General features: G+C 38.0%; 1 protein-coding gene across 1 annotated transcript; it reads right to left on the reverse strand.

Annotated features, from left to right (window-relative positions):
* Positions 1-21053: 21053 nt before the first annotated feature.
* On the reverse strand, positions 21054-25062 carry LOC149191557 (long-chain-alcohol oxidase FAO4A-like). The gene is made up of 3 exons (XM_089404331.1): positions 24665-25062; positions 24298-24579; positions 21054-22915 (listed from the first exon to the last, which is right to left on the reverse strand). Exons 1-3 carry the CDS (start codon positions 24914-24916, stop codon positions 21164-21166), a joined length of 2286 nt encoding a protein of 761 aa, XP_089260457.1. The 5' UTR covers positions 24917-25062; the 3' UTR covers positions 21054-21163.
* Between the last annotated feature and the right edge of the window lie 108 nt (positions 25063-25170).

The raw sequence follows: 25170 nt of genomic DNA on the forward strand, positions 1-25170 counted from the left end.
GAATAGGATCTTCTTGTTACATAGTTGTGATTTTCCTTTTCATAGTTATTCAGTTCCTATTCTTCAGGGATATGATTTGTTGTTCCTAACAAATTGTATCTATTAATATTGAAGATTAATGTGAAGCCAGTGCGGCGTTTTGCTTGAGGTAGCTCCTGGTGATCCGCACCTGTGAGCTCCTCTTGTGTTGGTTTATCATTTCATGTCTTCCCTGTGCTACTCTTGACATGGTATCAAAGCTGCAGGATTGTTAATCCTGTACGCTGAGTGAAGGGCGTGACTGAAGCGAATTCGTCGCGAGGTTTGGGTGGAAAAGTGCGACAATCACACTATGACCCTTCATACGGTTTTGATTCAGAAAACTCAGCGCGAGTGGTGGGTAAATATTCGTGATTAAGCTTTGCATAACTGCGATGATCTTCGCGAGACAGTGGCGTATAAGAGCGCCCACTGTGTAAACAAGAGAGGGGTTGCGTGGAGGTCCGGATCGCCAAGAAGAACAACAATTGTTCAGATTTCCCGATAAGGTTGAGATCGCCCAGTGAGGTTGAGGTGGAGCTCTGCCGTCTGAGTGGAGGAGGCTACGAGGAGGGCTGCGTGAGATCCGCACAGCAGAAATGCGATCCAGGCCAGCGCAATCTGAGAAAAGTCATGGAGTGCTGCTGATGCCTACGCGTGGAGGAGTCGCCCGCCAAGGGATTGCATGGATTGTTGTCCGACTGAGGGATTGGTGTGGACAACAGGATTCGAACCAGCGCAGGCTGATATAATAAAGGAGGCTGGACTTGCTCGGAAGCCACGAGGAGGAGGCCGGTTTCTGTTCTTTGCTGGCTGGTTGTAAGGAGATCAGCAGCAGCGGAAAAGAAATTTCCATTGAGGCCGTAGGAGGTGTGAGGAGATTACCATTCTCGGAGCAGCATGAGATCCTCATCCAAGAGGCCACATTTTTTTTGCTAATCGCAGCATGAGATCCTCATTCATAGTCATTTAGTTCCGCATTTTTTTGCTTATCGGAGAAGCGTGAGATCGATCGACTACTCTTGACAGTTGCTGCACTGTTAAACATTTGCCCTCCTGGTTTGGTTCATGGCTTGGTAATACGCAGAACATTTTGTTCATGTGCCATTGTGGAATAATTTGTTGAGGTGGCCCTTGCAAGATTGCCATTCATTTGGTGTTTTCATAATTAAAGTTTTTTCCCAAATCTTTAATTAAAAATATGGAGTTTCTTTAATTGAAGAGCTCTGCATTATTTTGAAGGAATTATTATTTGATATAAGGGGGTGATTTAAAAGGAATTTGGGGCGAAGATCTGGGGTTTGTTTAAATTATTGATTTTTTTTTATTCATTCAAGATGAATAATCAAATTGCAGAAGCTTATCTCAATGAGAGTAATAAGCTTGATGGTTCCAATTACACCAATTGGAAGTTTAAGCTCTAGATTCTGCTTAAGGGACGGAATGCCTATGGCATTGCCACCGATGATGAGGTCAAGCCGACTACTGCAACTGGTGGATCGAATACAACAATTCAAGACTGGGAGAAAAGGGAGATGAAGGCAAAGGTTCTCCTCAAGTTATCAGTCAAATATTGCATCATCCCTCACATTTGGGAGTGCAAGACAACGAATGACATATGGACGATTCTCAAAGAAATGTACGAGATCAAGAACACCAGTCGAACTTTGTACCTCAGGAAGAAGATTCTCTCCATCAAGATGGAGGAGAATGAGTTTGTTTCTTCATTCATATCCCGGATAAAGGAGGTTAAAGATAAACTAACTGATATCAGTCAGACCGTGGCGAATGATGATCTGGTGATGATTACCATGAACGGCATGACGAATGATTATCAGATGTTTATAACAGGATTGAATGCAAGAGAAAAGCCTCCAGGCTTTGAAGAGCTTACCAGGATCCTGCTACAAGAAGAGGAAAGGAGGTTGTCTCTCAAACCTCAAAATCCAGATCTTGCATTGATGACCAAGTTCAAGCTGAAGGGGAAAGCAGTGGTTGATCACAGGAAGGGTAGCATATCACAAAAAAGGACACCACAAGGTATGACCTCGCATAAACATGACTCTGCTCCTAAATGTTTTTATTGTGGTAAGACATGCCATATTGCTAAATTTTTCCATAAGAAAAAAGCAGATGGGGAGAGGTATAAGCAAAGAAGACATGCAGGCCATCTCGCTGATGTAGATCAGAATAAGGATGTTAGATTATTTGTGGCTGAGACTGCACTAGCCATTGAGGAGGATGAATCAGATATTTGGTTCGTAGATTCTGGAGCCTCCTCACATATGACAGGTAAAAAGCAATGGTTCAGAAATTTTAGAGAATCCAACACTGGAGTAAAAGTATACCTTGGAGATGATAGAGGGTACAAGATCAAGGGACATGGAGATGTCCTTGTCACTCTGCCTGATGGAAACATCAGGAATATATCTGATGTGTGGTATGTACCTGGTATTAAGAAGAACTTGATTTCTGTATCAAAGATTACAGATCAAGATCTCAAGGTAGAATTCTTTAAATCTTATTGTATTATTAAAGACTTGTTGGACCAGATGAAGCCTATTTCTACAGGTGTTCGTATAGGAGGACTCTACAAACTGGATGTGAAGAGTACACCACAACAAGCATTGATGTCATCGGATAAGTCTGCTGAAAACTTGTGGCATCAGCAACTTGGGCACATCAATTTCAGTGATCTTCTTCTATTGCAGAACAAAGGTATGGTAGATGGTCTTCCTGTTTTGAAAAAGTTGCATATTGATTGTGAAGCATGTGCATTCGGTAAACAACATAGAGATGAATTTCCTGCTGTTAAAGATAGGAAACAGAGGGATACACTTGAACTTGTACACATTGATTTATGTGGGCCTATGCAGACAAGATCGTTAGGTGGGGCCTACTATTTTCTAATCTTTGTTGATGATTGTACAAGATTCACATGGGTGTATTTTCTCAGACAAAAGATTCATGCCTTTGAGTATTTCAAGCAGTTCAAGAACATGAACAAAAAACAGATAGGAAAGTTCATCAACTTTCTTCGATCAGATCAAGGCGGAGAATTCAAGAAAGGGGATTTCATCAAAGATTGCAAAGAGCATGGGATACAGCAGCAGTTTACAACACCTTACACTCCTCAACATAATGGAGTAGCTGAGAGGAAAAACAGAACACTGGTGGAGTGTGCTTGCAGTATGTTGAAAGGTAAGAATCTAACTAATGGTTTTTGGGCAGAAGCTGTCAATACTACAGTGTATTTGAAGAATAATAGTCCCACTAAAAGTCTTGATTATAAAACTCCTTTTGAAGCGTTGTTTGGCTTCAAGCCTGTAGTAAGTCATCTTGGAGTATTTGGTTGTAAAGCTTTTGCACATGTTCCCAAAGAAAACAGGAAGAAGTTAGATACGAAGGCCATTAAATGCACTTTCATTGGATACTGTAGTGAGTATAAGGCTTACAAATTGTTTGATCCTTCTACTCACAAGGTGTTTGTTAGTAGAGATGTAGTATTCCATGAACAGGTTGATGATGGAAATTCTGTTCAAGATAATGAAGAATGGCATGTACCTTTACTTTTAGATGAGGACGTTGAAACAGTGATCAATCAACTGCAGAAACAACAACAATAGAAACAACATCAACAACAACAGCAACAACAACAACAACAACAACAATAGAAACAACATCAACAACAACAACAACAACAACAATAACAACAACAAGATAAAGAGGAGGAAATTGAGTTCGGTCCACAAAGAGAAGAACATAGTAGAATAGTTGACACCCCACCACTCAGGAGATCTAGCAGGCCGAAATAGTTACTAGCTCGGTATAAGGATTGTGCGCTCATGACTGGTAAGTTAAACATTGCAGGACCTTCTAATTTTTATGAAGCTAGTAAGAGTTCTGAATGGAAGGAAGCAATGAAAGAGGAATATGAATCTATTATTAAGAATAATACTTGGGATCTAGTAAAGCTTCATCATGATAAACAACCCATAGGTTGCAGATGGTTATTTAAGTTGAAATTTAAAGTAGATGGGTCTATTGACAAGTATAAAGCAAGGTTGGTTGCAAAGGGGTATTCTCAGAAAGAAGGTATTGACTTCGAGGAAACAATTTCCCCTGTTGCAAAATTAAATACTATTAGATTGATTATTGCTTTAGCCATTAAGCATCATTGGAAAATACATCAATTAGATGTTAAATTTGCTTTCTTAAATGGTGATTTAAAAGAAGAAGTATACTTAGTGCAGCCTGAGGGGTTTGTTAAGAATGGAGAAGAGCATTTAGTTTGTAGACTAAAGAAAGCTTTATATGGTTTAAAACAGGCTCCTAGATCCTAGTACAACAAAATTGATTCATTTTTCCTCATGCATGGATATAAACGGAGCAAAAATGATCCTAATTTGTATACTGTGTTTAATGATGAGGGGCAGATAGTGTTGATTTCTTTATATGTAGATGATCTGATCATGATAGGGGATGCAGACAACCTCATTGAAGAAATCAAGTAGCAGTTATCACAGAAATTTGAGATGAAGGACCTTGGAGAAATGCATTACTATTTGGGTCTAGAAGTTTGGAGAGATTCAAGCCAAACTTTCTTGTCCCAGGGTAAGTATGTTAAGATTTTGTTGACTAAATTTAAAATGGATGAGTGTAAGGCTGCATTTGTGCCTTTACAGCAGAACAACAAACTTCAGGTGAATGATGGTTTGAAATATGCAGATGCAACATTGTACAGACAGTTGATTGGTAGTATTATCTATTTGGCTACAACAAGACCAGATCTAGCTTATGCAGTGAGTGTTTTGAGTCAGTTCATGACTCAACCTCATGAGAACCATTGGCTTGTAGCAAAAGGAGTACTGAGGTATTTGCAAGGAACTTCAGACTTTGGTATTTTGTATTCTGACTCATTTGATGTTAGCTTGACAGGTTATACAGACTCTGATTGGGCGGGAAATTTAGATGATAGAACATCAATTACAGGTTACACCTTTAGCATTGGATCCGGGGTCATCTCTTAGTGCAACAAGAAGCAGCATACTGTAGCCTTATCCTCAGCAAAAGCAGAATATCAAGCTATGTGTGCAGCAGCATGTGAGGCAGTTTGGTTGCGCAAACTTCTCCAAGATGCAGGGGAAGAACATATAGAAGCTACGGTTATTAATTGCGATAATCAAATTTCCATAAAACTGGCTTACAATCCTGTGTTTCATAAAAACACTAAGCACATAGACACTCAATTTCATTTTGTTAGGGAAAAGGTGCAATCCAAAGAGATTTGTGTTGAATATTGTAATTCTTGTGATAATATGGCTAATATATTTACTAAGCCTCTGGGAAGACTAAAGTTTGAATTGTTTAGGTACATATTAGGTATGTTTAAGAACCCTTTCTCCATTAAGGGGAAGTTTTAGAATTAATGGAGAATAGGCTCTTCTTGTTACGTATTTGTGAATTTCCTTTTCATAGTTATTCAATTCCTATTCTTCAAGGATATGATTTGTTGTCCCTAACAAATTGTATCTATTTAATATTGAATATTAATGTGAAGCCAGTGCGGTGTTTTGCTTGAGGTAGCTCCTGGTGATCCGCACCTGTGAGCTCCTCTTGTGTTGGTTTGTCATTTCATGTCTTCCCTGTACTACTCCTGACACAATGAGCAAGAAAAATCTTTGCGATAATCTTATGATTAGAATTGTGTTTCATTGAGAAGTGTTGTGTTGTGTGTAAGTGTATCATAGATCCACGTGTGTTATGATTGAAGTGTTACTTATATCTTTTGGACATTGAAATATATATATATATTAAAATTTATTAATTAATATTGATGTTTAAATAGTTTATTTGTTTTTGAAAATTTTGATATATATTTTTTTAATTTAATCTATTTTTTTTATTTATAGATTTGAGAGTGAAAGTAAAATATTTATGAAGTTATAGTGAGATTATTGATATTTTTATAATAATTTTAATTAAAATTAATCCAATATATATATATATATATATATATATATATATATATATATTCATTTCTGGTTGTATTAGAGCACACTTAGCTTTTTCTTTTTAAGAGTTTATTTTATTTTTATTTTAAAAATAACATGTGTCAACTCTATTGGGTTGTAGAATGCAGCGCAACAATATAAATATATAATGTATACATAGTTGGCATTAAATTATTTTACATAACATGTGTATTGAGACATTTTATCTATGTATAACATTGTCAATATTAAAATGTTTTTTTTGTTATTAATATATTTTTAAGTATATGTCAATATTATTTAATTATAATCATACATATTGTAATATTTTATTGATAATCATAACTAAAATATTTTGTTATTACAGATATTTTTAAATGCCACATATTAATTTTATATTAAAAATGGAATGAATTACATATCTCTTTCTTAGGAATTACTTCATATTTTTATTTTTATTTTTTAACTTTCAATTATTTATTTTCTTTTGATATTGAATATTTTATTATATACAACATTAAAAAAAATTTTAACATCCACCCAAGTAACCATGCAAACTGAGGTAAACATGAGACAAAAGGCTACTATGATCAGTTTCGACCTCCTAGGTGACCTTAAGGAAGTGGAATCGTTGAAATATCACACACAGTCATCCAACATCATCCACAAAACCTTCATTAGACAAGTCAACCACTCATACAACCTGTCCCTAGGTCCTACTATTGTTTGAGAAACTTAGGGCAAAGTAATGCTCCCCAAACACTTCCTAGATGAGTTATAACGCTCGCCAAACACTGCAAAGACAAGTTATAAAACTCCACAGACACTACCAAGGTGAGTTATAACACTCCCCAGACACTACCCAGGTTAGTTAGTCTCTAAACTAACACTCTGTTTTATAGCATTCCAAGAATTAAGCCACCTTTCTCGGCCTAGAGCTCGGGACACCGCCTAGAATGGAATTATCACTTAAAATTGGTAAGAATACAAGGAAACAAGGATGCAAAATAAATAAGATGAACAAGACCATAATCATACCCCTACTAGCCATGACAGGAATTTCGTCAAACATATCATCAACATGTAACCTACAGGTGTAAACAACAGAATTAAGTGTAGGGATCTCATACATATCTGAGAATCACCATGAACCATTGTTTCATTGCGTCATCTGTTGCCTTATCATCTATTAGGCCATAGACACATATCCCATCCACATACAAGTAAAAACATGTTGAGAGCCATACATAGTTGTTGTCATAAAATGTGCATATAACCAACATAATAGGAACAAAAATACCATAAGCATATCAGCTATCAAGATCCAAATATACATCAGTACATTTGCACATGAAAATCAAGGGAATAAATTTCTCATTAATAAATGCAATGAACCAACTGGTGATGGGGCTACCACATTCCACCCGACCATAGATTGGTTGAGCCAGATCTCTCTTCAGCCAATCACCCCCGTGCCATATTCCAAGCATGAATGTGGGACTCATATAACACATAAAAAAACACCAATCAATGTGGATGCCACTGGAGTTCTCCGCCTACACCATGAGGAATTTGAGTGCCTCCCAGTCTCTCAGGCTTTATCATGAATCCATAGTCCGATCCAAGGATCACTACGCCCTACACCAAGACATACTCTCCTAGATTTACCGTGCATTCCATCCCGGAATCACTAGGCCCAACAGAGAGAAAATCCACCTCTTAGCTTTACCGTATATCCTGTCATTCACCGACAAGGATTCCTAGGCCCACTAAGGCACACAATATGGCTTTACGCAACCCACAGTGTGGTTTAGGGGTTACTAGGACAGTGGCTTTGTGCATCCTCAGTCTGGTTCAGGGACCACTACCACCATGTGTTTGTCCATTCGGAGATCCACCCCACTCAACTTCGAATCCAATTCGTCCATCCCACACAAACCGCATGAGAGAACCCATCTCATCAAAGCTATTAGGAAATGGCAAGGATAGTCTGAAAATATTGTCACACCTGGCAACACCCATGCCATGCTAGAAAAGAAACACATCAATCCCATGCATGCTAAATCTAGCAAGGAAAATACACATGCAAGTTGATACCTGTAATGAAGCATGTTGTAGCTGCTTGATCATGCATTTCCCTGCTTGATCTTTGCTTCCTCTTGCCCTCTTTACCTTTCTTCCTCCAATGCCAAAGTGCTCCAAGAAAACTCTAAGTGTCCAAGAGTATGAGAGAGAAAATAATGAGAGAGTTCCAAAGCTAAACTGACAAAAGGTTACCAACTGGTCCTTATAAGCCTTTTTATGGATGAGGCCTCTATTTTCTTCATTTTCCATTATTTTCCTTCATTTTCCTTCTCACATGCAACCTGTGACCTTTCACCTTATTTTTCTCCTAATTTCCATTATTTTCATAAATAAATGTGCCAAAATTCCTTTTAATGCCTTAACCATTTCCTTTGCCAATTTCCTTAGCCATAAACAATCAAATGAACACACACTAGGATGTCTTGCCCAACATTCAACTTGGAATAAGTGTCCTAGTCATCAGTGGTTATTTTTTTTAACATTTATTACATGGAATTTTTGCCAGCGCTGTTATAGAGCCCTCCCCCTTGGGGTACAGCATCCTCGGTGTTCAATCACACATATACCTCAACAACGTGCTGAAAGAAGACATACTGCTTATGGAGCTTTATAACATAGCACGATGCAATATTTACAATGAAATATCTGCTCAAGACATAACATCGTGACAAAACGACAACATACCGCATAGTGGAGCTTTATATCACAACTCATTACAGTATTTACAATGATCATCCTACTAAGTGTCAATCCATATGACATCATAACATCATGACAACATAACCACATCATAGCATAATAACCTAACAGCATAATCATAATGACATGACACCCATACTGCATAGTGGAGCTTTATAACATAGCTCGTTATGGTATTTACATCCAAACACAAGTGTACATATAGCAACATCATCAAAATCATATATACCAAAACATATGCCAAATCATATACCAAAACATATATCAAACATATACTAACATCATATAGCATATATCAAAACATCATATAGCATATATCGACCGCCATAAAGAATATACTAAACCAACATAAAGCAAATACTAAACCACCATGAAGCAATTACCAAGCCATCATAAGCAAGTACTAAACCACCATAAAGTAACTACCAAACCACCATAAGCAACTATCAAGCCACCATAAGCAATCATCAAACCACCATAAGCAATCACCAAACCACCATATCAAAGTTGCTTTGCCTCAACCGGAAAATAAGGAAGGATACATAGCCTGCATCTGATATGTCATCTCCCATGTAGCTTCAATCGAGCCCAAAGTGCTTCCATTGCACTTTAACTTGCTCTATGTCTCGATTCCGGAGCATGAGCACCTTTTTCTGCAATATACACTGAGGCTCCGACTGGAATTCTCCATCTAGTTCCACCTGCAATACAGACTAGTCAATCACATGATCAACATCTTTAACATACTTTTAAAGCAATGAGACATGGGAAACATCATGAACTTTCACTGTCAGAGGCAGTGCAAGTCGATAGGCTACTGGCCCAATCCTCTCAATAATATTGAAGAGATACATCAGCAAAATGAAAGTAGTGTGGTTGGGATGTGTGGTACTATTGTTATGCATATGTTGTATATGTTATACATTTTTCATCTGTGATGTTGTGTGTGTGCGGTTTTGTGCATATATAGCATGTGTACATGTTTTTTATGCAATGTTATGTACAAGGTGTTAGTACAAATAGTGTTGTATGAATGTCGCATATTCAGTGCTGGGTGTCGATGTATGCGTGGTATGTCAGGTATAGGAGCATGTGTTGCAAGGTGTTGTATGTCGTGTGTGGTTGTATGTGTATGATGCACACTATGCGTATGTGCACATGGTTGAGGAGAAGGCACTGGGTATTTATCGGGTGTGGCAACCGATCTGATGTGTGTATAGAAAGAAAAAAGGCAGAAGTAAGGATCGATGAAGGATAAGTATCAGTGTTTTATTTCAGCTCTATTATACATGTGGTTATGACTATGGTCTATGATGATTATATATGATCTATGATTCTAGTTTATGATAGTTACATGTGATTTATGATGGTTACATGTGATTTATGATGTTGATATATGATGGTTGTGTTTTGAGTTAACCAGATGTGATATGTTTATACATGATGTTTTGATCAAACAATTAATTTAACTTGTTGTGACAGGAAGCGAACATGATTGCAAATGTACCTTATCGATGAGCTACCAATGAGGTATGATGTGAATTTATTTTAATTTATTTTAAATCTAATGGAAGTTATGTGCATGGTACATGAATCAAGAACATGCTCGATTGGGTAGTTGAAATCAACTACAAGAATTAGCAACAACATCGAAATAAATTGGAACATGTAGCAGTATGCTAGTAAAGCACTTCAATAACAGGGCCATTGTGGGTCACTGGTACACAATAGTATCCATTGATTACCATGAGCATGCTATGACTGGTATGATGTGTTGAGGCAGGTATATGCCTTGGTTTTTGTATCTTCCGATGTAAGGAAGCCTTTCCAAGGGATGGACTGACCAGGATGGGGGTGCGAGCGGAACTTGGAAGGTAAGTGACTGCACATAAGGGGTGACCGGATTCCCAAGGGAATGTGTAGCAGAGAAGGGACAGAGACAAAGCTTTAAATCTATGCCCTGCAATTGTGTATAAGTTCTATGACACTATTTCTAGTGCATACGATAAGCATTCTTATGATCCAAACCATATATAGAATTGTGACGAAACAAGTTTACAGGCATGAAGGAATTGTGGCATGCGAGTAATTGCCAAATATTTTTCCTAAGAGCAGGGAGTGGATAACTATTTTATGTTGTGTCAATGCAATTGTCACTTCAATCCTAGGATTTTATCTATTCAAAGGTAAAACTCAACTGAAAACTATATACAAAATTATGAACCAGGTGCATGCATGGTTGCACATCCCCATGCATCATAGATGGCTAAAGAGCTTTTTTTGAATTGGATTTCACTTTGTTGCATCTATACCAGGTGGTGTCTGACTTGAGAATGGACAATTATTGATTTTAGATGGCCATAGAAATCACATTGTTGTGCAGACCACTGAGGAGGAAAATAATTTGGGCATCGACTTATTAACAGTGTCCGTTCATACCACTCACATATTGCAACCTCTTGATGTGAGTGTGTTTGGCCCTTTCAAGAACTATTTCAAATCAAAGCAAGGTTCATGGATGGCAAAGAATCCAGGGGTTGAGGTGAAAAGGTTTGAGCTAACCGAGCTTGCAAGGCCTTTAAAAGGGCTCTCACACCATCAAATATCAAGGCTAGCTTTAAGAGGACTGGAATTTGGCCACTGAATTATGATGCTCTTATACATGATACTGTTTATAGCCAGGCATTTCATGTCGATGGTCAAGAAGAAGGGCATGCCCAAAAAGGTGTTGAAGTGCAATAAGGAGTGGGTGAACAAGAATATACAGTTGCAGCTAATAATATGATATCCTTATCTCAAAGACGCTTCTATGGTGATGATGATGAACATGTAAGTGAAACACATTATAATCATGAACCAATTGACAGTAACATGGAGGTTGTTCTATGAACTGAAGCACATGCAACTTTTGTATGCGATATTCTTAATGAATTTTTTGATCATGCAACTGACAATGAGAATGTGGTTGAAAACAATATCACTGATATTTCACTAAGAAGCAATAATTACTAATTGATATTGACAAGCCAAGTAACCCCACCATCATGGCTGGGATAAGCCATGATGAATATGAACAACCATAGTGTCTCAATAACCAACGAAGAAAGCATGAAAATTCCTTCACAACCTACAGAATTTAACAATGAAATTGACTTTTTTTGTGGACAATAGATCACTGGAAGAAGATAGAGCACATAATGAGGAATCAGATGAAGAGAACAATATAGTTCAATCAGTTGTCCCAGATATTAAAAGGAAAGTGTCAAGCAATGACAGGCAAGTGTGAAGGAATGAGAAGTTACTTGGCTAGTTCCTAAAGCTACCAGTAGAGAGAATGTCAACGAAAAAAAAACAAGGAACAACAGGTAGCCTTTGTTTGGGATAAATTTCGCAGTTACTCAGCTCAGAAGACTATATACAACTATTAATTGAATATGAACAAAAGAAACTTGAAATTCAGGAATTAAAATAGAAAAAGAAGGATTTAACTAAGGAAAAGAAGGCAACAAGGATTGTTGCAGCAAAACATCGAGCAGAGGAAAGGCTTGAAAGAGAGAAAGTAAGGAAAGAGAAGGACCAAAAAAATAAATTAGAAAGGCAGGATAAGGAATCAAGAAAGGTTCAACAAATGCTTCAAAAAGAACAAGGGATGACATATAGGGTTGATAATGATGCAAACACAGTGAATGAAACCAGGATGATGTCAAGCACATTATTTCATATTGCAAATAATATACCATTATTTCAAAACCTCCTAAACATTCAAGTCCTTCGTTATCAAAATGGGGGTTTACTCACTTGCAATATTTCTATCAATGTAGGTGTCAATCCTATGCATGATTATCAGACACCTCCACTTAATGCAGGGGTTAGTAATGCAAGTGTGAGGTATGAGGACTCAAATCCTCCATAGCTACAAGGGGAAAATTGGAATCAATCATATGGAAGCAATCCAACACATCCTTATCAACCATTATTAGGTAGGCCAACCTACTTGGCTTAAGTAGGAAACTCAACAAGTTTGGGCACTAAAGATTCTGGAGGCCATCAAGCATAGGGATGTCATATGTCTTTTTTTGTAACCACATTAGGTTGTGGATTTTGTATGGGTTGCCTCTTTTTCTTGTTACATGAGGATTTTGGTTTATAACCTAGGTCGTTTTATTCAATGCTATTTGCATCATTGTAATCAAAAGCCATTTTAGAAGCAACGTTCATAGCCTATTAGAATGGAGAAATTTTAGCTGAGAATTCAAATGGAATTTTTTTTTGTCTTTACATACCAAATGATTACAACAACACATTTTTCCCAGATTTGTTAAATTTTTTTCCCGTAGAAAAAAGTCGTAATTTCCATTAATTTTGAAAATTACATTTTGTAGATGCCAAAGCATTGCTAAGACAGGGCTGTGAAGCCTGGCAAAAAATGGTTGACACAAGAGTCAAGTACAGAGATAAATAAAACTGCTGTGTAAAAAACCGTGCTTAGAGCACTGAGGTGCCTGGTGGGGGGAAGATCAAGTTTTCCTCCCCTTTTTCTTCTCTACCTTGCGCCACTCGCCTTGAGCTGGTTGCATGGGAACGAGTTGTAAAAAGTTTTCCTCTCCAGGTCGTGGGTTTTCCTTGTCTGAGTCCGAGGTGTCCGATTTATGCTGCCTTTTGGTTCCACTTTGCTCCGTTGTGTCAGGGTTCTTTCCCGGTTGCGATTCCATTGGCACTTGAGTGGTTTGTTCCTGCTGTTCTGTTTGACTGTTCTCATTTGTGGTGGGCAGTTCCTCTTCTCCTTCTTCCTCTTCTGGGTCTGGTGTGGGAAATGTCCACCCTTTTTTTTTCTCGGATTTCCTTCGTCTTTGGCTGTCTTTTTTGAATTCTGGGCAGGCATTTTGTAGGTGCCCTGTCTGCCTACATATTCTGCAACGGAAAGCTGTGTTTTCATAGTCTATTGTTTGTATCCAGCAGCGATCTTTGTGCTTCAGTACTATGCGGTCCGGTAATCCTTTGCTGAGATCAACTTCCACACAGATTCGTGCGAAAGTGTAGATTCCTTCTTCCAATCGCTGGGTATCCAATTTAATGTATCTGCCCAAGGAGTTTCCGATGCATGCTAGTGTCTTTTGGTCCCAAAAATGTGCTGGGAGGTTATGTAATCGTACCCACACTGGCACCCTAGAGACTATATAGGTGTTTGCATCAAAATCTGGGGTCCAAGGTGTAATGAAGAGTCCTGAAGATCCCCAAAACCATGGTCCCATCTGTATAACTGCTTCCCTAACATCTTCTGAAGGAAAATTAACTATAAAGAAACCTTTGGAGCAGAGCCTGATTTCACTATTTAGAGACCATTTTGTGAAAATCCATTGAAAGAGGTCCATAGGTTTTGGCCAGAAACCATTGAAACGACAGATGAGGGCTTGTTTTTCATAAATGTTACGTACCTCCTCTGCTTCTGCTGTATCTATTACTAGTTCTGGTGTGTAGTTCAGCTGCTCCACAATATATGGGCTGGGTTCTGTTCCGGCCTGCTGAGGGGCTGTAGAGGAAGTCTTTCTTCCTTGCAGAATATGCTTGTAAGATATTCCTTCGCTTTTGTGCTGCTGGTGTTGATCTGGGCTGTGTTTTGCTTGAGATCCACTGCCCCCTTCCGATTGTTTACGTGAGCCACTAGCTGCTGTACCTCCCCGTAGCCGCATATTCGCAATAATATTGGATCCTGGCTTGATGTTGTAGGATCCAATTGCTCTGTGATCTTGTAGTGATCTGCCCTCGGAGAGCAGGTATTGATATCCTTCCGGGAGGCCAATGTGGTTGGCAATTTGTTCCTTCAGATCTGAAACATTATCTGATGCTTGCACCCAGATTAGGGTCGATTTCCCAGAGGGGGGTTTTATACAGATTTGAAATCGTAGATCTGGAGAAGGTGCCACCCCTGAGGCTATGGGAGCTGTGCTCCTCTGATTTATGTGCTGGTTTGCCTCGTGCTGTAAAACCCCTTCTGAGATCTGAGGGATCAGGTCATTGATAAATGCCTGTGGGGATCCCTTTCTCACTACCGAAGCAGGGTTTTTGAAGACGTAATGAGTTGGGTAGCTGAATGTTTGCGCGTCCCCATTCGGCTGGTCTTTCGCTGTCCATAGTTCCAGGACCTTTGAGGTTTTACTTCCCCTTTGTTTGTTGACCGGATCTGGTAGATCCAGTCTTGATCTGAAGATTTTGTCGCTGATCGCTGCAGGCTGGGGCAGATCTCCTTCATGCAGACGATCTCTATGATATTTTGCACTTGTTCCGCTTGTGTGTACCCTCCTGGGTTCATAAATCTGAGAAAGCTCCCCTCTATCATGAGTCAATCCAAAACCTGACGGTTTTTCAACTTCAAAAAGGGTTCTGTGTGCGGAGATTGTTGTTTTCTGCGGATCCCTGAGCTCGTACCGCAGCGCGCCCTTCACCTTCAGATCGGCCTGTGATGCCGTTGTCCTGTGTAAATCCCTCCCTTCACTGGTTCCGCAGAGGTGAACGGAGGCGACAGACGGGGGGTCTGCGACCAGAGCATATTGAAATAAGTTGTATATGGCCATTGTAGAGCAAGTGCCGCAGGTTCGATCCCGGGTTTTTTCTCTCAACCCTCTTTCAGAGCTCCCGCCCCCAGATTTGTTAAATAAATGACAAATGAGGGAATAATGAAATCTTGAACAACTCACTTTTTATAATTTGAAAACTCCATAAAACAATGAACAGTAACATTAACAAATTACCATAACAATAATAGTAAACAATAACCATAACCATGAGTGGCTCTTATCATGGCCAGAGGCCCATTAGCCCAATGCCATAGCTCTTAAATAGTGAATAGTAACAACAAACAATGACCAATAACAGTAAACAATAACCATAATAGTAACAATAACAATAAGTTTACAGTGATGCTAAATGTTTAAGGGTTTACAGTAACTATGAGATAGGTTAAGGGTTTACAGTAACTATGAATTATAAATTCATCAAATGCATGAAGCAACCAAGGACTAATGGAAGTTTGCATTTGACCAGAAGCAACAAAACCTGTGAGAGATTGAAAGTAATTGGTCTGACACCTTATTTGGAGTTGACTATTTATTTTGTCTTAGTATAATGATAAGATGGATTACATTATGGTTTCAAATTTTACATGTATTTGGTCGTTGCAAACATCAAGACTCTATTTTATTTTCAACCTATTAATTTCTCCTCACTATTACAAACTAAAAATGCATTCAGTTCTAATTAACTGTGCTTATAGGGGATAGCTTTGCTTCCATTGTAATTGGAATAATTAGAACTTATTCCAAGCACATATATATTCCAAGTGCAAACCCTCATCTATGCAAACAAACACAACAAACACATGGTTCTACAAACAAACATAGCATTGCAATAGTGAAAAAAAAAAACATGAGATATACTAAATTTTACATGTATTTGGTCGATGCAAACAACATGACTCCATTTGTTTTGGTGCTCATTTTCAACCTCCTAATTTCTCCCTCACCATTACAATGTGAAAATGCATTTAGTTCCAATTGACTATGCTTACAAGGGATACTCTGCTTCCATTGCAATTGGAATAATTAGAATTTATTCTAAGCAAATATATATTCCAAGCACAAACCCTCATTTCTACAAACAAACAATTTTGCAAACAAACACAACATTGCAAGAGTGCGTAAAGAAACATGAAATAGACTAAATTTTACATGTATTTGGTTTATGCAAACATCATGACTCCATTTATTTTGGTGCTCATTTTCAACTTCCTAATTTCTCCCTCACTATTACAAATTGAAAATGCATTTAATTCCAATTGACTATGCTTACAAGGGATAGCTTTTCTTCCATTGCAATTGGAATAATTAGAACTTATTCCAAGCACATGTATATATTCCTAGCAAAAACCATCATTCCTGCAAACAAACACAACAAACAAACAATTCTGCAAACAAACACAACATTGCAATTTTACTAGTTTGCACGAACACATCATATAGTGAAAAGATTCTACTAAGTGAACTGTTAGTTGCAAAATTAAAATCCTTGCATACTAAAAATTCTTCAAAACAAAGGTCGAGGAGAAGTTAATCTGAAAGGCCAACAATTCGCAAAAGAAACAACATGCATCAGAGCAATTAAGCAATTTCTACTAGCTAATAATGTGAAAGAAATCAATTTAACTGTTAACTTGTTCTATAAATGATATTTTATTGGTGTCGCATCTCGAAAGAGTGATCAGAAAGAGGAAAGATTGTTGTTATCTGAAAGAAATATCATATTGAACCTAACAAAGAGTCCAAAACAAATGAATTTATTACGCTTGATGATTCGTAAACTGTCGTGGATATTCCATTGGACAATTTGTCACAACAAATCTGATAATAATATATTAAAATTCTGAATTACTACACTATTACAGTTTTATTAAAACTCTAGATTTGTAAATTTAGCTCTAATTAGTGCATGCATGCGAATGGAAATTATGCTAAAAACTAGAGAATGACAAAATAAGTTCATACACACACATAAGGGACAAGATATGCTCTGGGAAACCCTTCAGGAGAGAACCCAGCTGGAAGGTGAGACTACTTTGCTCTCTTTCTCTGTCTTGAAAATAACGTTTCAGGTACAAAGAAGTAATCCATGTGGCCCATGGGCTGCTACAATGCATAGCTCCTCTTTATGTGCTCTACCTCATATCTCTCTTAGTTATCTTTGCTCAACTATGGAACAACTCTCGAAAGAATGGAATGTTTCTTCCTCCTAGTGGCCTGGTTATAACACAGCGTGATAGTCTACTAGTGGTTAAGTTTGACTACATCAAATCTTAACTAGAGGTCCAATATAGACCCTTCTAGAGTTTTTTACATCACAAACATGTGGTTAGCCCATTTTCCATGAATAATAGGGGCTGGCGCGACATCCTCTCGAACCATGGTAATGAAAACAGGAAGATCAACTTTTGAGTGGCATAACTTTTTGCATACAGACTTTGATTAACGCACTTCTTACGTCGTTGGAAATATCTGTGTAGAATGGCATGAAAAGATGCGGATCTAACGCGACAAAATTTTACCAGAAAAAAATGTCATTTAATGCCTCAAAATGCTCCTAGTAGGTTTCAGACCTCATTTTGCCAAACTAGGTCCTGTCAGTAAAAACAGTCCCGTGAGTTGATTCCTTCACTTTTTCCACTCTGAATGCATCGAGATGGATGACAAACAATATAATGATCCAATCTGCATCACTTGAGAAATAACCCTAGGAAAACCCTTCTCCAAATTTGCAAACATTTCTCCAAATTTACAAAAACCCTAGGAAAATTATGTGCAAACATTTATGAAAACAAACCCTCGTTCATGACTATCAACAATAACCAATTTACATAAACCTTGAGTTAATTTACAATAATAGTAAGCAAATTTACCAAAAAACTCTAATTTCTAATTGTCCATCATGAAAATGCACTGCAACACGAAACCTCCATATCCATTGTCGTAACGAGCCAAATCTTGCATAGGGTCAAAGACAAACAAATCTACCAACTGTTGGTGCGCCATGGTCATGGAGCAACAGTCTTCATCAAGATTCCTCAACAACCACAATAGGCTAAACCCTAAACCCCCCATGAACCAAGTCTCGCAACAAATATGTCATTGCGGGCGAATGACAGAGTATATGGTGAACAACAACAGGACGTTGCGCGAATAATAGTCGGGGCAACAGATTACCCACACACCAGCGCCAAACAAAATAACATAGGCTTGGAGAGAACGAAAATGGGAAACCCTAAACCATGGCTCAAAAATCGATTTTCGAGATTGCATTAAATTGCCCACCCACCACAAGAAGTCGCAAGCCCAATCAAATGGGTGTCGTACATCCATGATGGTGTTTTGGTGAATGTTTGCGGACATGGTAGGGAGGGTGTGCAACATCCGGCGTCCCTCCCTTACTATGACAATAAGCACATGGACATTTCATTGCCAATAGATGTTATCCTGCTATCCTGAGGTGACGTTTCTGACAGATGACCCAAGGGTGTTTTCGATAATTGAAGAAAATGAGAAATAAAAGAAAAAGCATGTTATTATAATTGATAAAATTATAATAAAATGTATTAATGTGAATTTATCTTTATTTTAAGTATTTTTAAATTTAAATTTTATTTTACTTGAGTGATTTTGATGAGCATAAAGTGTAATATCAATCAAATTCATTGAAAATCTTATTTTGAACTTGTTGAAATCTTCCTAGCCTTACCTAAAAGTCCAAGACCTAAATCTAGAGTTTTTTCCTATGGGCTTCTCTCTCTTTCTCTACTTGTGAGAGGTTGTCCATGGGTACCTAAGCGAGCCTCGTTGTTGGGACTCATTCTTTGTTTTCTTTCTTCTTTAGTTATTTGCTATGTTTCACTTAAGGGGGGTCCATTCTTTGTTTTCTTTTTTCTTTAGTTACTCCCTATGTTTCACTTAAGGGGGTGTTAGAGTTGGCTTTTCCAACACTTGCTTTCCCAAGGAGGTAACTATGGTGAGTTGTAAGCTCACATGGAGATTTGTATATGCCCATTTGTCATGGCTATCATGAACCAACAATGGGCCTCCTCCATTATTATATAATGGAGGTTTTATATGTACTTTTACATAAGCTTCAGTAATAAAATATTCTTACATATCCATCCTACCTTATATAAAATTGCAATTAAACTGATCACCTTTAATTTATTGCATTCAAAATATATGACAATGCCTTAATATTTTAAATTTATATAAAAATTTTTTTTTAGAAATTATTTATAATGACATAGGGTAGAGACATTATCCCTAATATGAACTTCTCTAAGCAATGAACACAACTCCAATCCATATTAGAATGTTAGTAAAAATATTATAGTAATAGAGTTGGTAAAAATTCAAAAAACATGTTAAAACAAACATATTACAAATTTATAAATATTTTAAAATAGTTTATTTATATAAGTTAAATTATTGACAAATGTTAATACACTTAATACAGATCAATGCAAATAAAAAAACACTATTATTATAATAAGATTAGTAAAAATTCAAATTTTAAAATTAAAAATTATATATATATATATATATATATATATATATATATATATATATATATATATATATATATATATATATATACTTTAATAAAATAAATAATCACAAATCATTATTTATAAAATATAAATACCTTAATAACCTTGATCACAATTTTTTATTAAACCATAACTATAATTTCTTTTAATCAAATAATAAAAAAGACCTAAAATATTTGAAAAAAACAAACAAACTCTAAAACATAACCGTCTTTCCAATATAAACATACTATCACTATAATAAATAATATACCTACATACTAAAATGGAAAAATACATTAGAAGTCCAACATACTTGAATGAACGATATCGAAACCTGCCCTACACCACGAAGTGCATAAAACAATCATTTGCGAATAAAGACCAAAACTACCCGGATAGTTGAACAATATCAGAAACAAAAACATTAGATAAATGTGTTTAGTTGAACAATATCAGCAACAAAAACATTAGGTAAATGTCTTTATAAGGGAAGAAAAAAAAGGATTTAATATCGTTAATGGTGCCACCGAACAAATGAAGAACCCTCACCCTCGTTCTGAGGCTTATTAAAAAAAATAGTTGAACAATATCAGAAACAAAAACATTAGATAAATGTCTTTAGTTGAACAATATCAGGAACAAAAACATCATCAGATGAATGGTTTTACAAGAAAATGCTGTCACCACCAAATGAAGAACCCAAACCATCATTGTGAGGCCTTCAAAAACAATACGAAATATGTTTGGAAAAGGGTTTACTTGCGGAAGATACAGTTAGATTATGATCAATTTCATCATTAATAAATAATGGGAAATTAATTAGAATATTAGTGGGATTATTTGTAAATAGATTTTAAACACTAAAAGTATAAAAATAGTATGAAAATTAATTAGAATATGGGTGGTAGTATTTATAAATCGATTTTAAATACTAAAAGTATAAAAGCTGAAGAAAAATTTAGTGATAGATTTACTTTGATATTACTGGTATCTTTCTATATTACCATGCTAGGTCACCACTACGTACCTATAGGTAAAGCCTCCAAAAATTTAAAATTGAAACGGAGATAAAACTATATATACATTTATGACCAATTTTATCATTGAAAAAATCAAAACATAAAAAGCGAAACAGCCTGCGAAATAAATAACCACATTAAGAAACGGAGAAAATTAATTAGAGTGGTGTCATGGTAGTCGAGTTGAACAAAGATTTAATTTAAGCAAATACTTGAGTAAAGAAGAATTATAGAGATCCTCATGGGGATGTTCGCTGAAGGAATCGGGCTACTCTGCGAGAAATGCACAAGGATACCGACTGAACTGTTATCATCGGATTGACTCCCAACGCGGTGGGCAGAACACTGGCATCGCTCACAAATAAACCCTCAACTTCCCAACTTTCTCCATTCTCGTCCACACCAGACGTCGCAGGATCCATTCCCATCCGGCAGCTCCCCATTTGATGAGCTGAAAAATGTGGAGTCGAAAAGCAGGTCTTTCTTCTCACCCGCCCTAGAAAATCCTCAATCTCTTCCTGGCTCGCCCCTTCAACATTGAAACGTTCACCATCACTGTGATGCGTTCCCACTTCTGTGGCTCCCGCTGCGATCAGAATCCTCAGCGCCCGCTCCAAACCCCGCCCTAAATTCTCCCCATCCTGCGAGGCATCATCAACCTTGTAAGATAAGTAATTTTCCCTCCACACTCTGCCACTTCCTTTATCCCGAACCAAGGCGAAAAGACTGGCGGTTCTGCTGTAACGCACCATTCTCTCCTTCATGTCCCTGCCGGACACCCAGGGCAACCACGATGCAAAGGCGCCCGGGTGGAAAATTGGTGTTTGGATGATTGCTGAGGATCCCTCCACTTTGCACATGGAACTGATAATATCGCCCTCGTAACATTTTCCATCGGGTATTTCGTCTCCAGGAGGGAAATAACCCCACGCCACGCGAGTAGGGTGCAGATGCAGATTTTTCCCAATGTTTGGATTACGAAGCCCGCTGGCCCGAAGAAGAGGCGGGGTCCCAAGAGAACCCGCTGCCACTACAACGACCCTTGCCTGAACAAAAACATGGTCCTCCCCCTCCCCAAGCCTCGCCAGTACCCCTTTCGCACGGCTTTGTTTTAGGGTTTCATCTTTTTTACCAGGAGCGTGCACCACCGCTAGGGTTTTGCATCCCGCCAGAACGCGGGCACCCGCCGCAACCGCGTCGACCAACCAGGTTTCAGCCGTTCCTTTCTTGTTCCCGCTCTTGCATCCCAAACTACAGAACCCCCCGCACGAATAATGATCTGCAGAAGTGTTTCGGGGGACATTCTCCACCTTATACCCCAATTTCTGGCACCCTTTTCTGAGAATTGCATTCTGGAACCCTTCTTTCTCGCAGCCATTAATAACCCCTAGCCTTGCGCAGACGGTATCCATTGCCCTTTCGTAGTCCTCTCCGCCAAATAAACGCAGGCCGTGCTCATTCGCCCACTCCCTGAGAACATGTTGAGGCGTGCGAATACTAGCTGACCAGTTAACAGTCGATCCACCACCGACAGTGGCCCCTGCCAGCACAATAACTCCACAGTCCACTGTAGTAAGCATGCATCCAGATTGATACATTGCATCAAAACTAGGCCCTTCAAACAGGGATAAATCTGGTCCTGCATAGTATTTACCCTTCTCCAGCACCAAAACACCATAACCCTCTTGTGCCAAAACCCCAGCTACCACTCCACCTCCCGATCCGGACCCGACCACAACCACATCACACTCTACCTTCATACATTTTCCGCCTCCATTGATTCTTTTTTTCAACATGAGGTTTCTACACTCTAACGAATCTTCTGTTACAGTAAACTTGTGTGCATCCTCGAGCAGCAGCTTTAGCTTGCTCGCTCCCGGAGAAACGTCGATTACTCCCTCTTCTAATTTTCTCCCTACAGTACCCACTGACTTATGAGGACGAGCATAACCAATTGCAGGCCATGTGGGATTCGTGCCGTCTGCCCCTACCTGATCATGCACATAAATCAGTTTCTAAATTTACAAAAGGTTTTCAATAGCTGAATTTAATTTGATGGTAGCTTTTGAGAATATTTAACGGAATTGGATGGACAGCAGCAAAGTAGAAAGAGAAGTATTGGATTGTTAATTTGATGGTAGGTTTTGAGAATATTGGATGGAATTTGATGTACAGCAGCAAAGTAGAAAAAGAAGCAGTGGATTGTTTGTTATAAAAATTAATTATTTTATTTTATTTTTAGTCATATTTAAAAATATTTCCTAAATCTACCATTTAGATAAAAATGATATGAGTAAAATTAATTATTTAATTTTGTTCTCGCTCATTTTATTATCATATTTCAAAATATTTCTTAAGTCTACAATTTAGATTTAAATAAAAATGATATGAGCAAAATCAAATTAATTTTGTTCTTGGCGATCTTATTATCATATTTCAAAATATTTCCTAAATCTACAATTTAAATAAAAATGAGGAGGCTTTCCAAACCATTTCATAATTAATAATGAGTTGTCTGCAAGGGGGTGGGGATAACAGTTTGCAAGGACAGCAAAGTGCCAGACTTTTGGGTGTCACCCAAGATTAGAGAAATCCTCCAGTTGGAAATTCAAGTTGGAGTGGAGAGGCAATCTCACTATGATTATCAAATTATCGACGAAATATCAACTTGGATTCTGGACCCTGGCCACAGCAGGGGAAGGAAGAAGCAGTGTTTGAACTTAGTGGCTTTACATTGGCAGGATAGAAATTCTGCTTGGGCTGGTTATGAAGAACCAGTAGATAGAGAGGTACAATATCTTTGCCTCCTGGGAATACATTGAGACAATGATGAGGAATCAAACATTCACCTTGTGTATAGATTGGATGCAAGGCGCCCATGTGGAAAGACATTTATATTATGATAACCCTAAACTTCAGGAATTGGCACCGACATTTATATTATGATAACCCTAAACTTCATGAATTGGGTGCCAGAGCTCCAACTATCATTTTATCTTTTGAGTCTGAATAACCCAACCTGTCTGCCCAATTTTTTTATTTTTATTTTTTTAATAATAAGGGCTTTTGTATTCTCTATTGTAGTTGTATGACTGAGTTTTGCAACCATCGAGTCTAGTCTAGTTGTATGGCTGAGTTTTGCAACCATGGAGTCTGCACGAAAGTGTTGGTCTTTTGAATCCGTCGTAGTACAAGTGAAGCACAGACTCTGTCGGAAAGCTGCTCCAACAATGTATTTCTAATTTTTTTGGTATACTTCAAAAAAAAATAATGAATTTATATAAAAATGACTGAGCTTTCGAAACCATTTCCTAAGTTAATAATGAGATCTTGGATATACATAAAGCTTCCTGGTAGGTTTTCAATAACTTACCAACGTGTAGAAAGCAAAAAGACAAATGCTCTTAAAAATCTTGAAACTCAGGCTCTGCAATGACCCCAACCCAAATCCCGTAGCATTAGACCAATCGTACAGTATCTTCTCTCTTTTGCCCCGAGGAACTGCTGCGAACCTTTGCACATAAGGGAAAGCTTCCGAAAGACTAGCCCTGCCACACAGAAGAAACGTCCCGACCCGTGTAGACAAAAGCCACAGCATAACCCACGCAATTATGACACCAAGTTTGACCAACTGTTTTACTATCAACCCGGCTACCTGTATTGTCAGTTCAATGCTGTTAAAAAGTGAATAGTTGCAAAACAGATTTGAATCAATATAAAACAGAGGCTTTTATAATTACATGCTCCGGTACTCCATTTTCAGATCCTGATAATCTGTAGAATCTTTTGATTTCGTCGGATGGGTCACCGCTCCCAGCACTTTTGTTAAGAGGAGGGCACTCGGGCCGAGGTTCGAGCGAGGGGACAATGGTCTCGCATATGGCCACCAGGCATTCCATTTGAGATTTCGTGAATAAATGTGGGTGTGGCGCTCTTCCTCCCCTCAGAACAGGGTGCCCAGCTCCTGCTCCTCCCTCCGCCTCTGCCTTCATATCTGCTCAACCCAAAGCGCACTGCTCAGGAACTCTGAATTGAACTCCTTTGGAAAGCGTGTTTGGGCTGGGAGATCGGTCATGTCGATGCAATTTGGGTATGGTGCTGTGTTAATGTAGGCTACCGTTCTGGTGTGGTTTTAATGTTGCCCACGGAGGTCAGGCCACCTCTTGAGAAATATAACGACTGCCATTCAAAATTCACCTAACTCTGAAGTTGGCATTCAATATAAAAGTAGGTGTGGTTTATGGAG

The sequence above is a fragment of the Pinus tabuliformis genome, chromosome 2_2 (assembly GCF_031772625.1).
Source record: "Pinus tabuliformis cultivar Carrire ecotype Pingquan chromosome 2_2, CPIR1, whole genome shotgun sequence".
Taxonomy (NCBI): Eukaryota; Viridiplantae; Streptophyta; class Pinopsida; order Pinales; family Pinaceae; genus Pinus; species Pinus tabuliformis.

Excerpts from the sequence above, each read along its gene's own strand:
- LOC149191557 (XM_089404331.1), bottom strand. The coding sequence starts at position 24,916 with ATGAAGGCAGAGGCGGAGGGAGGAGCAGGAGCTGGGCACCCTGTTCTG. Across the intron at positions 24,580-24,664 it reads AAAATGGAGTACCGGAGCAT|GTAGCCGGGTTGATAGTAAA; the intron begins GTAATTATAAAA and ends CTGACAATACAG. Across the intron at positions 22,916-24,297 it reads TTTTTGCTTTCTACACGTTG|GTAGGGGCAGACGGCACGAA; the intron begins GTAAGTTATTGA and ends GTGCATGATCAG.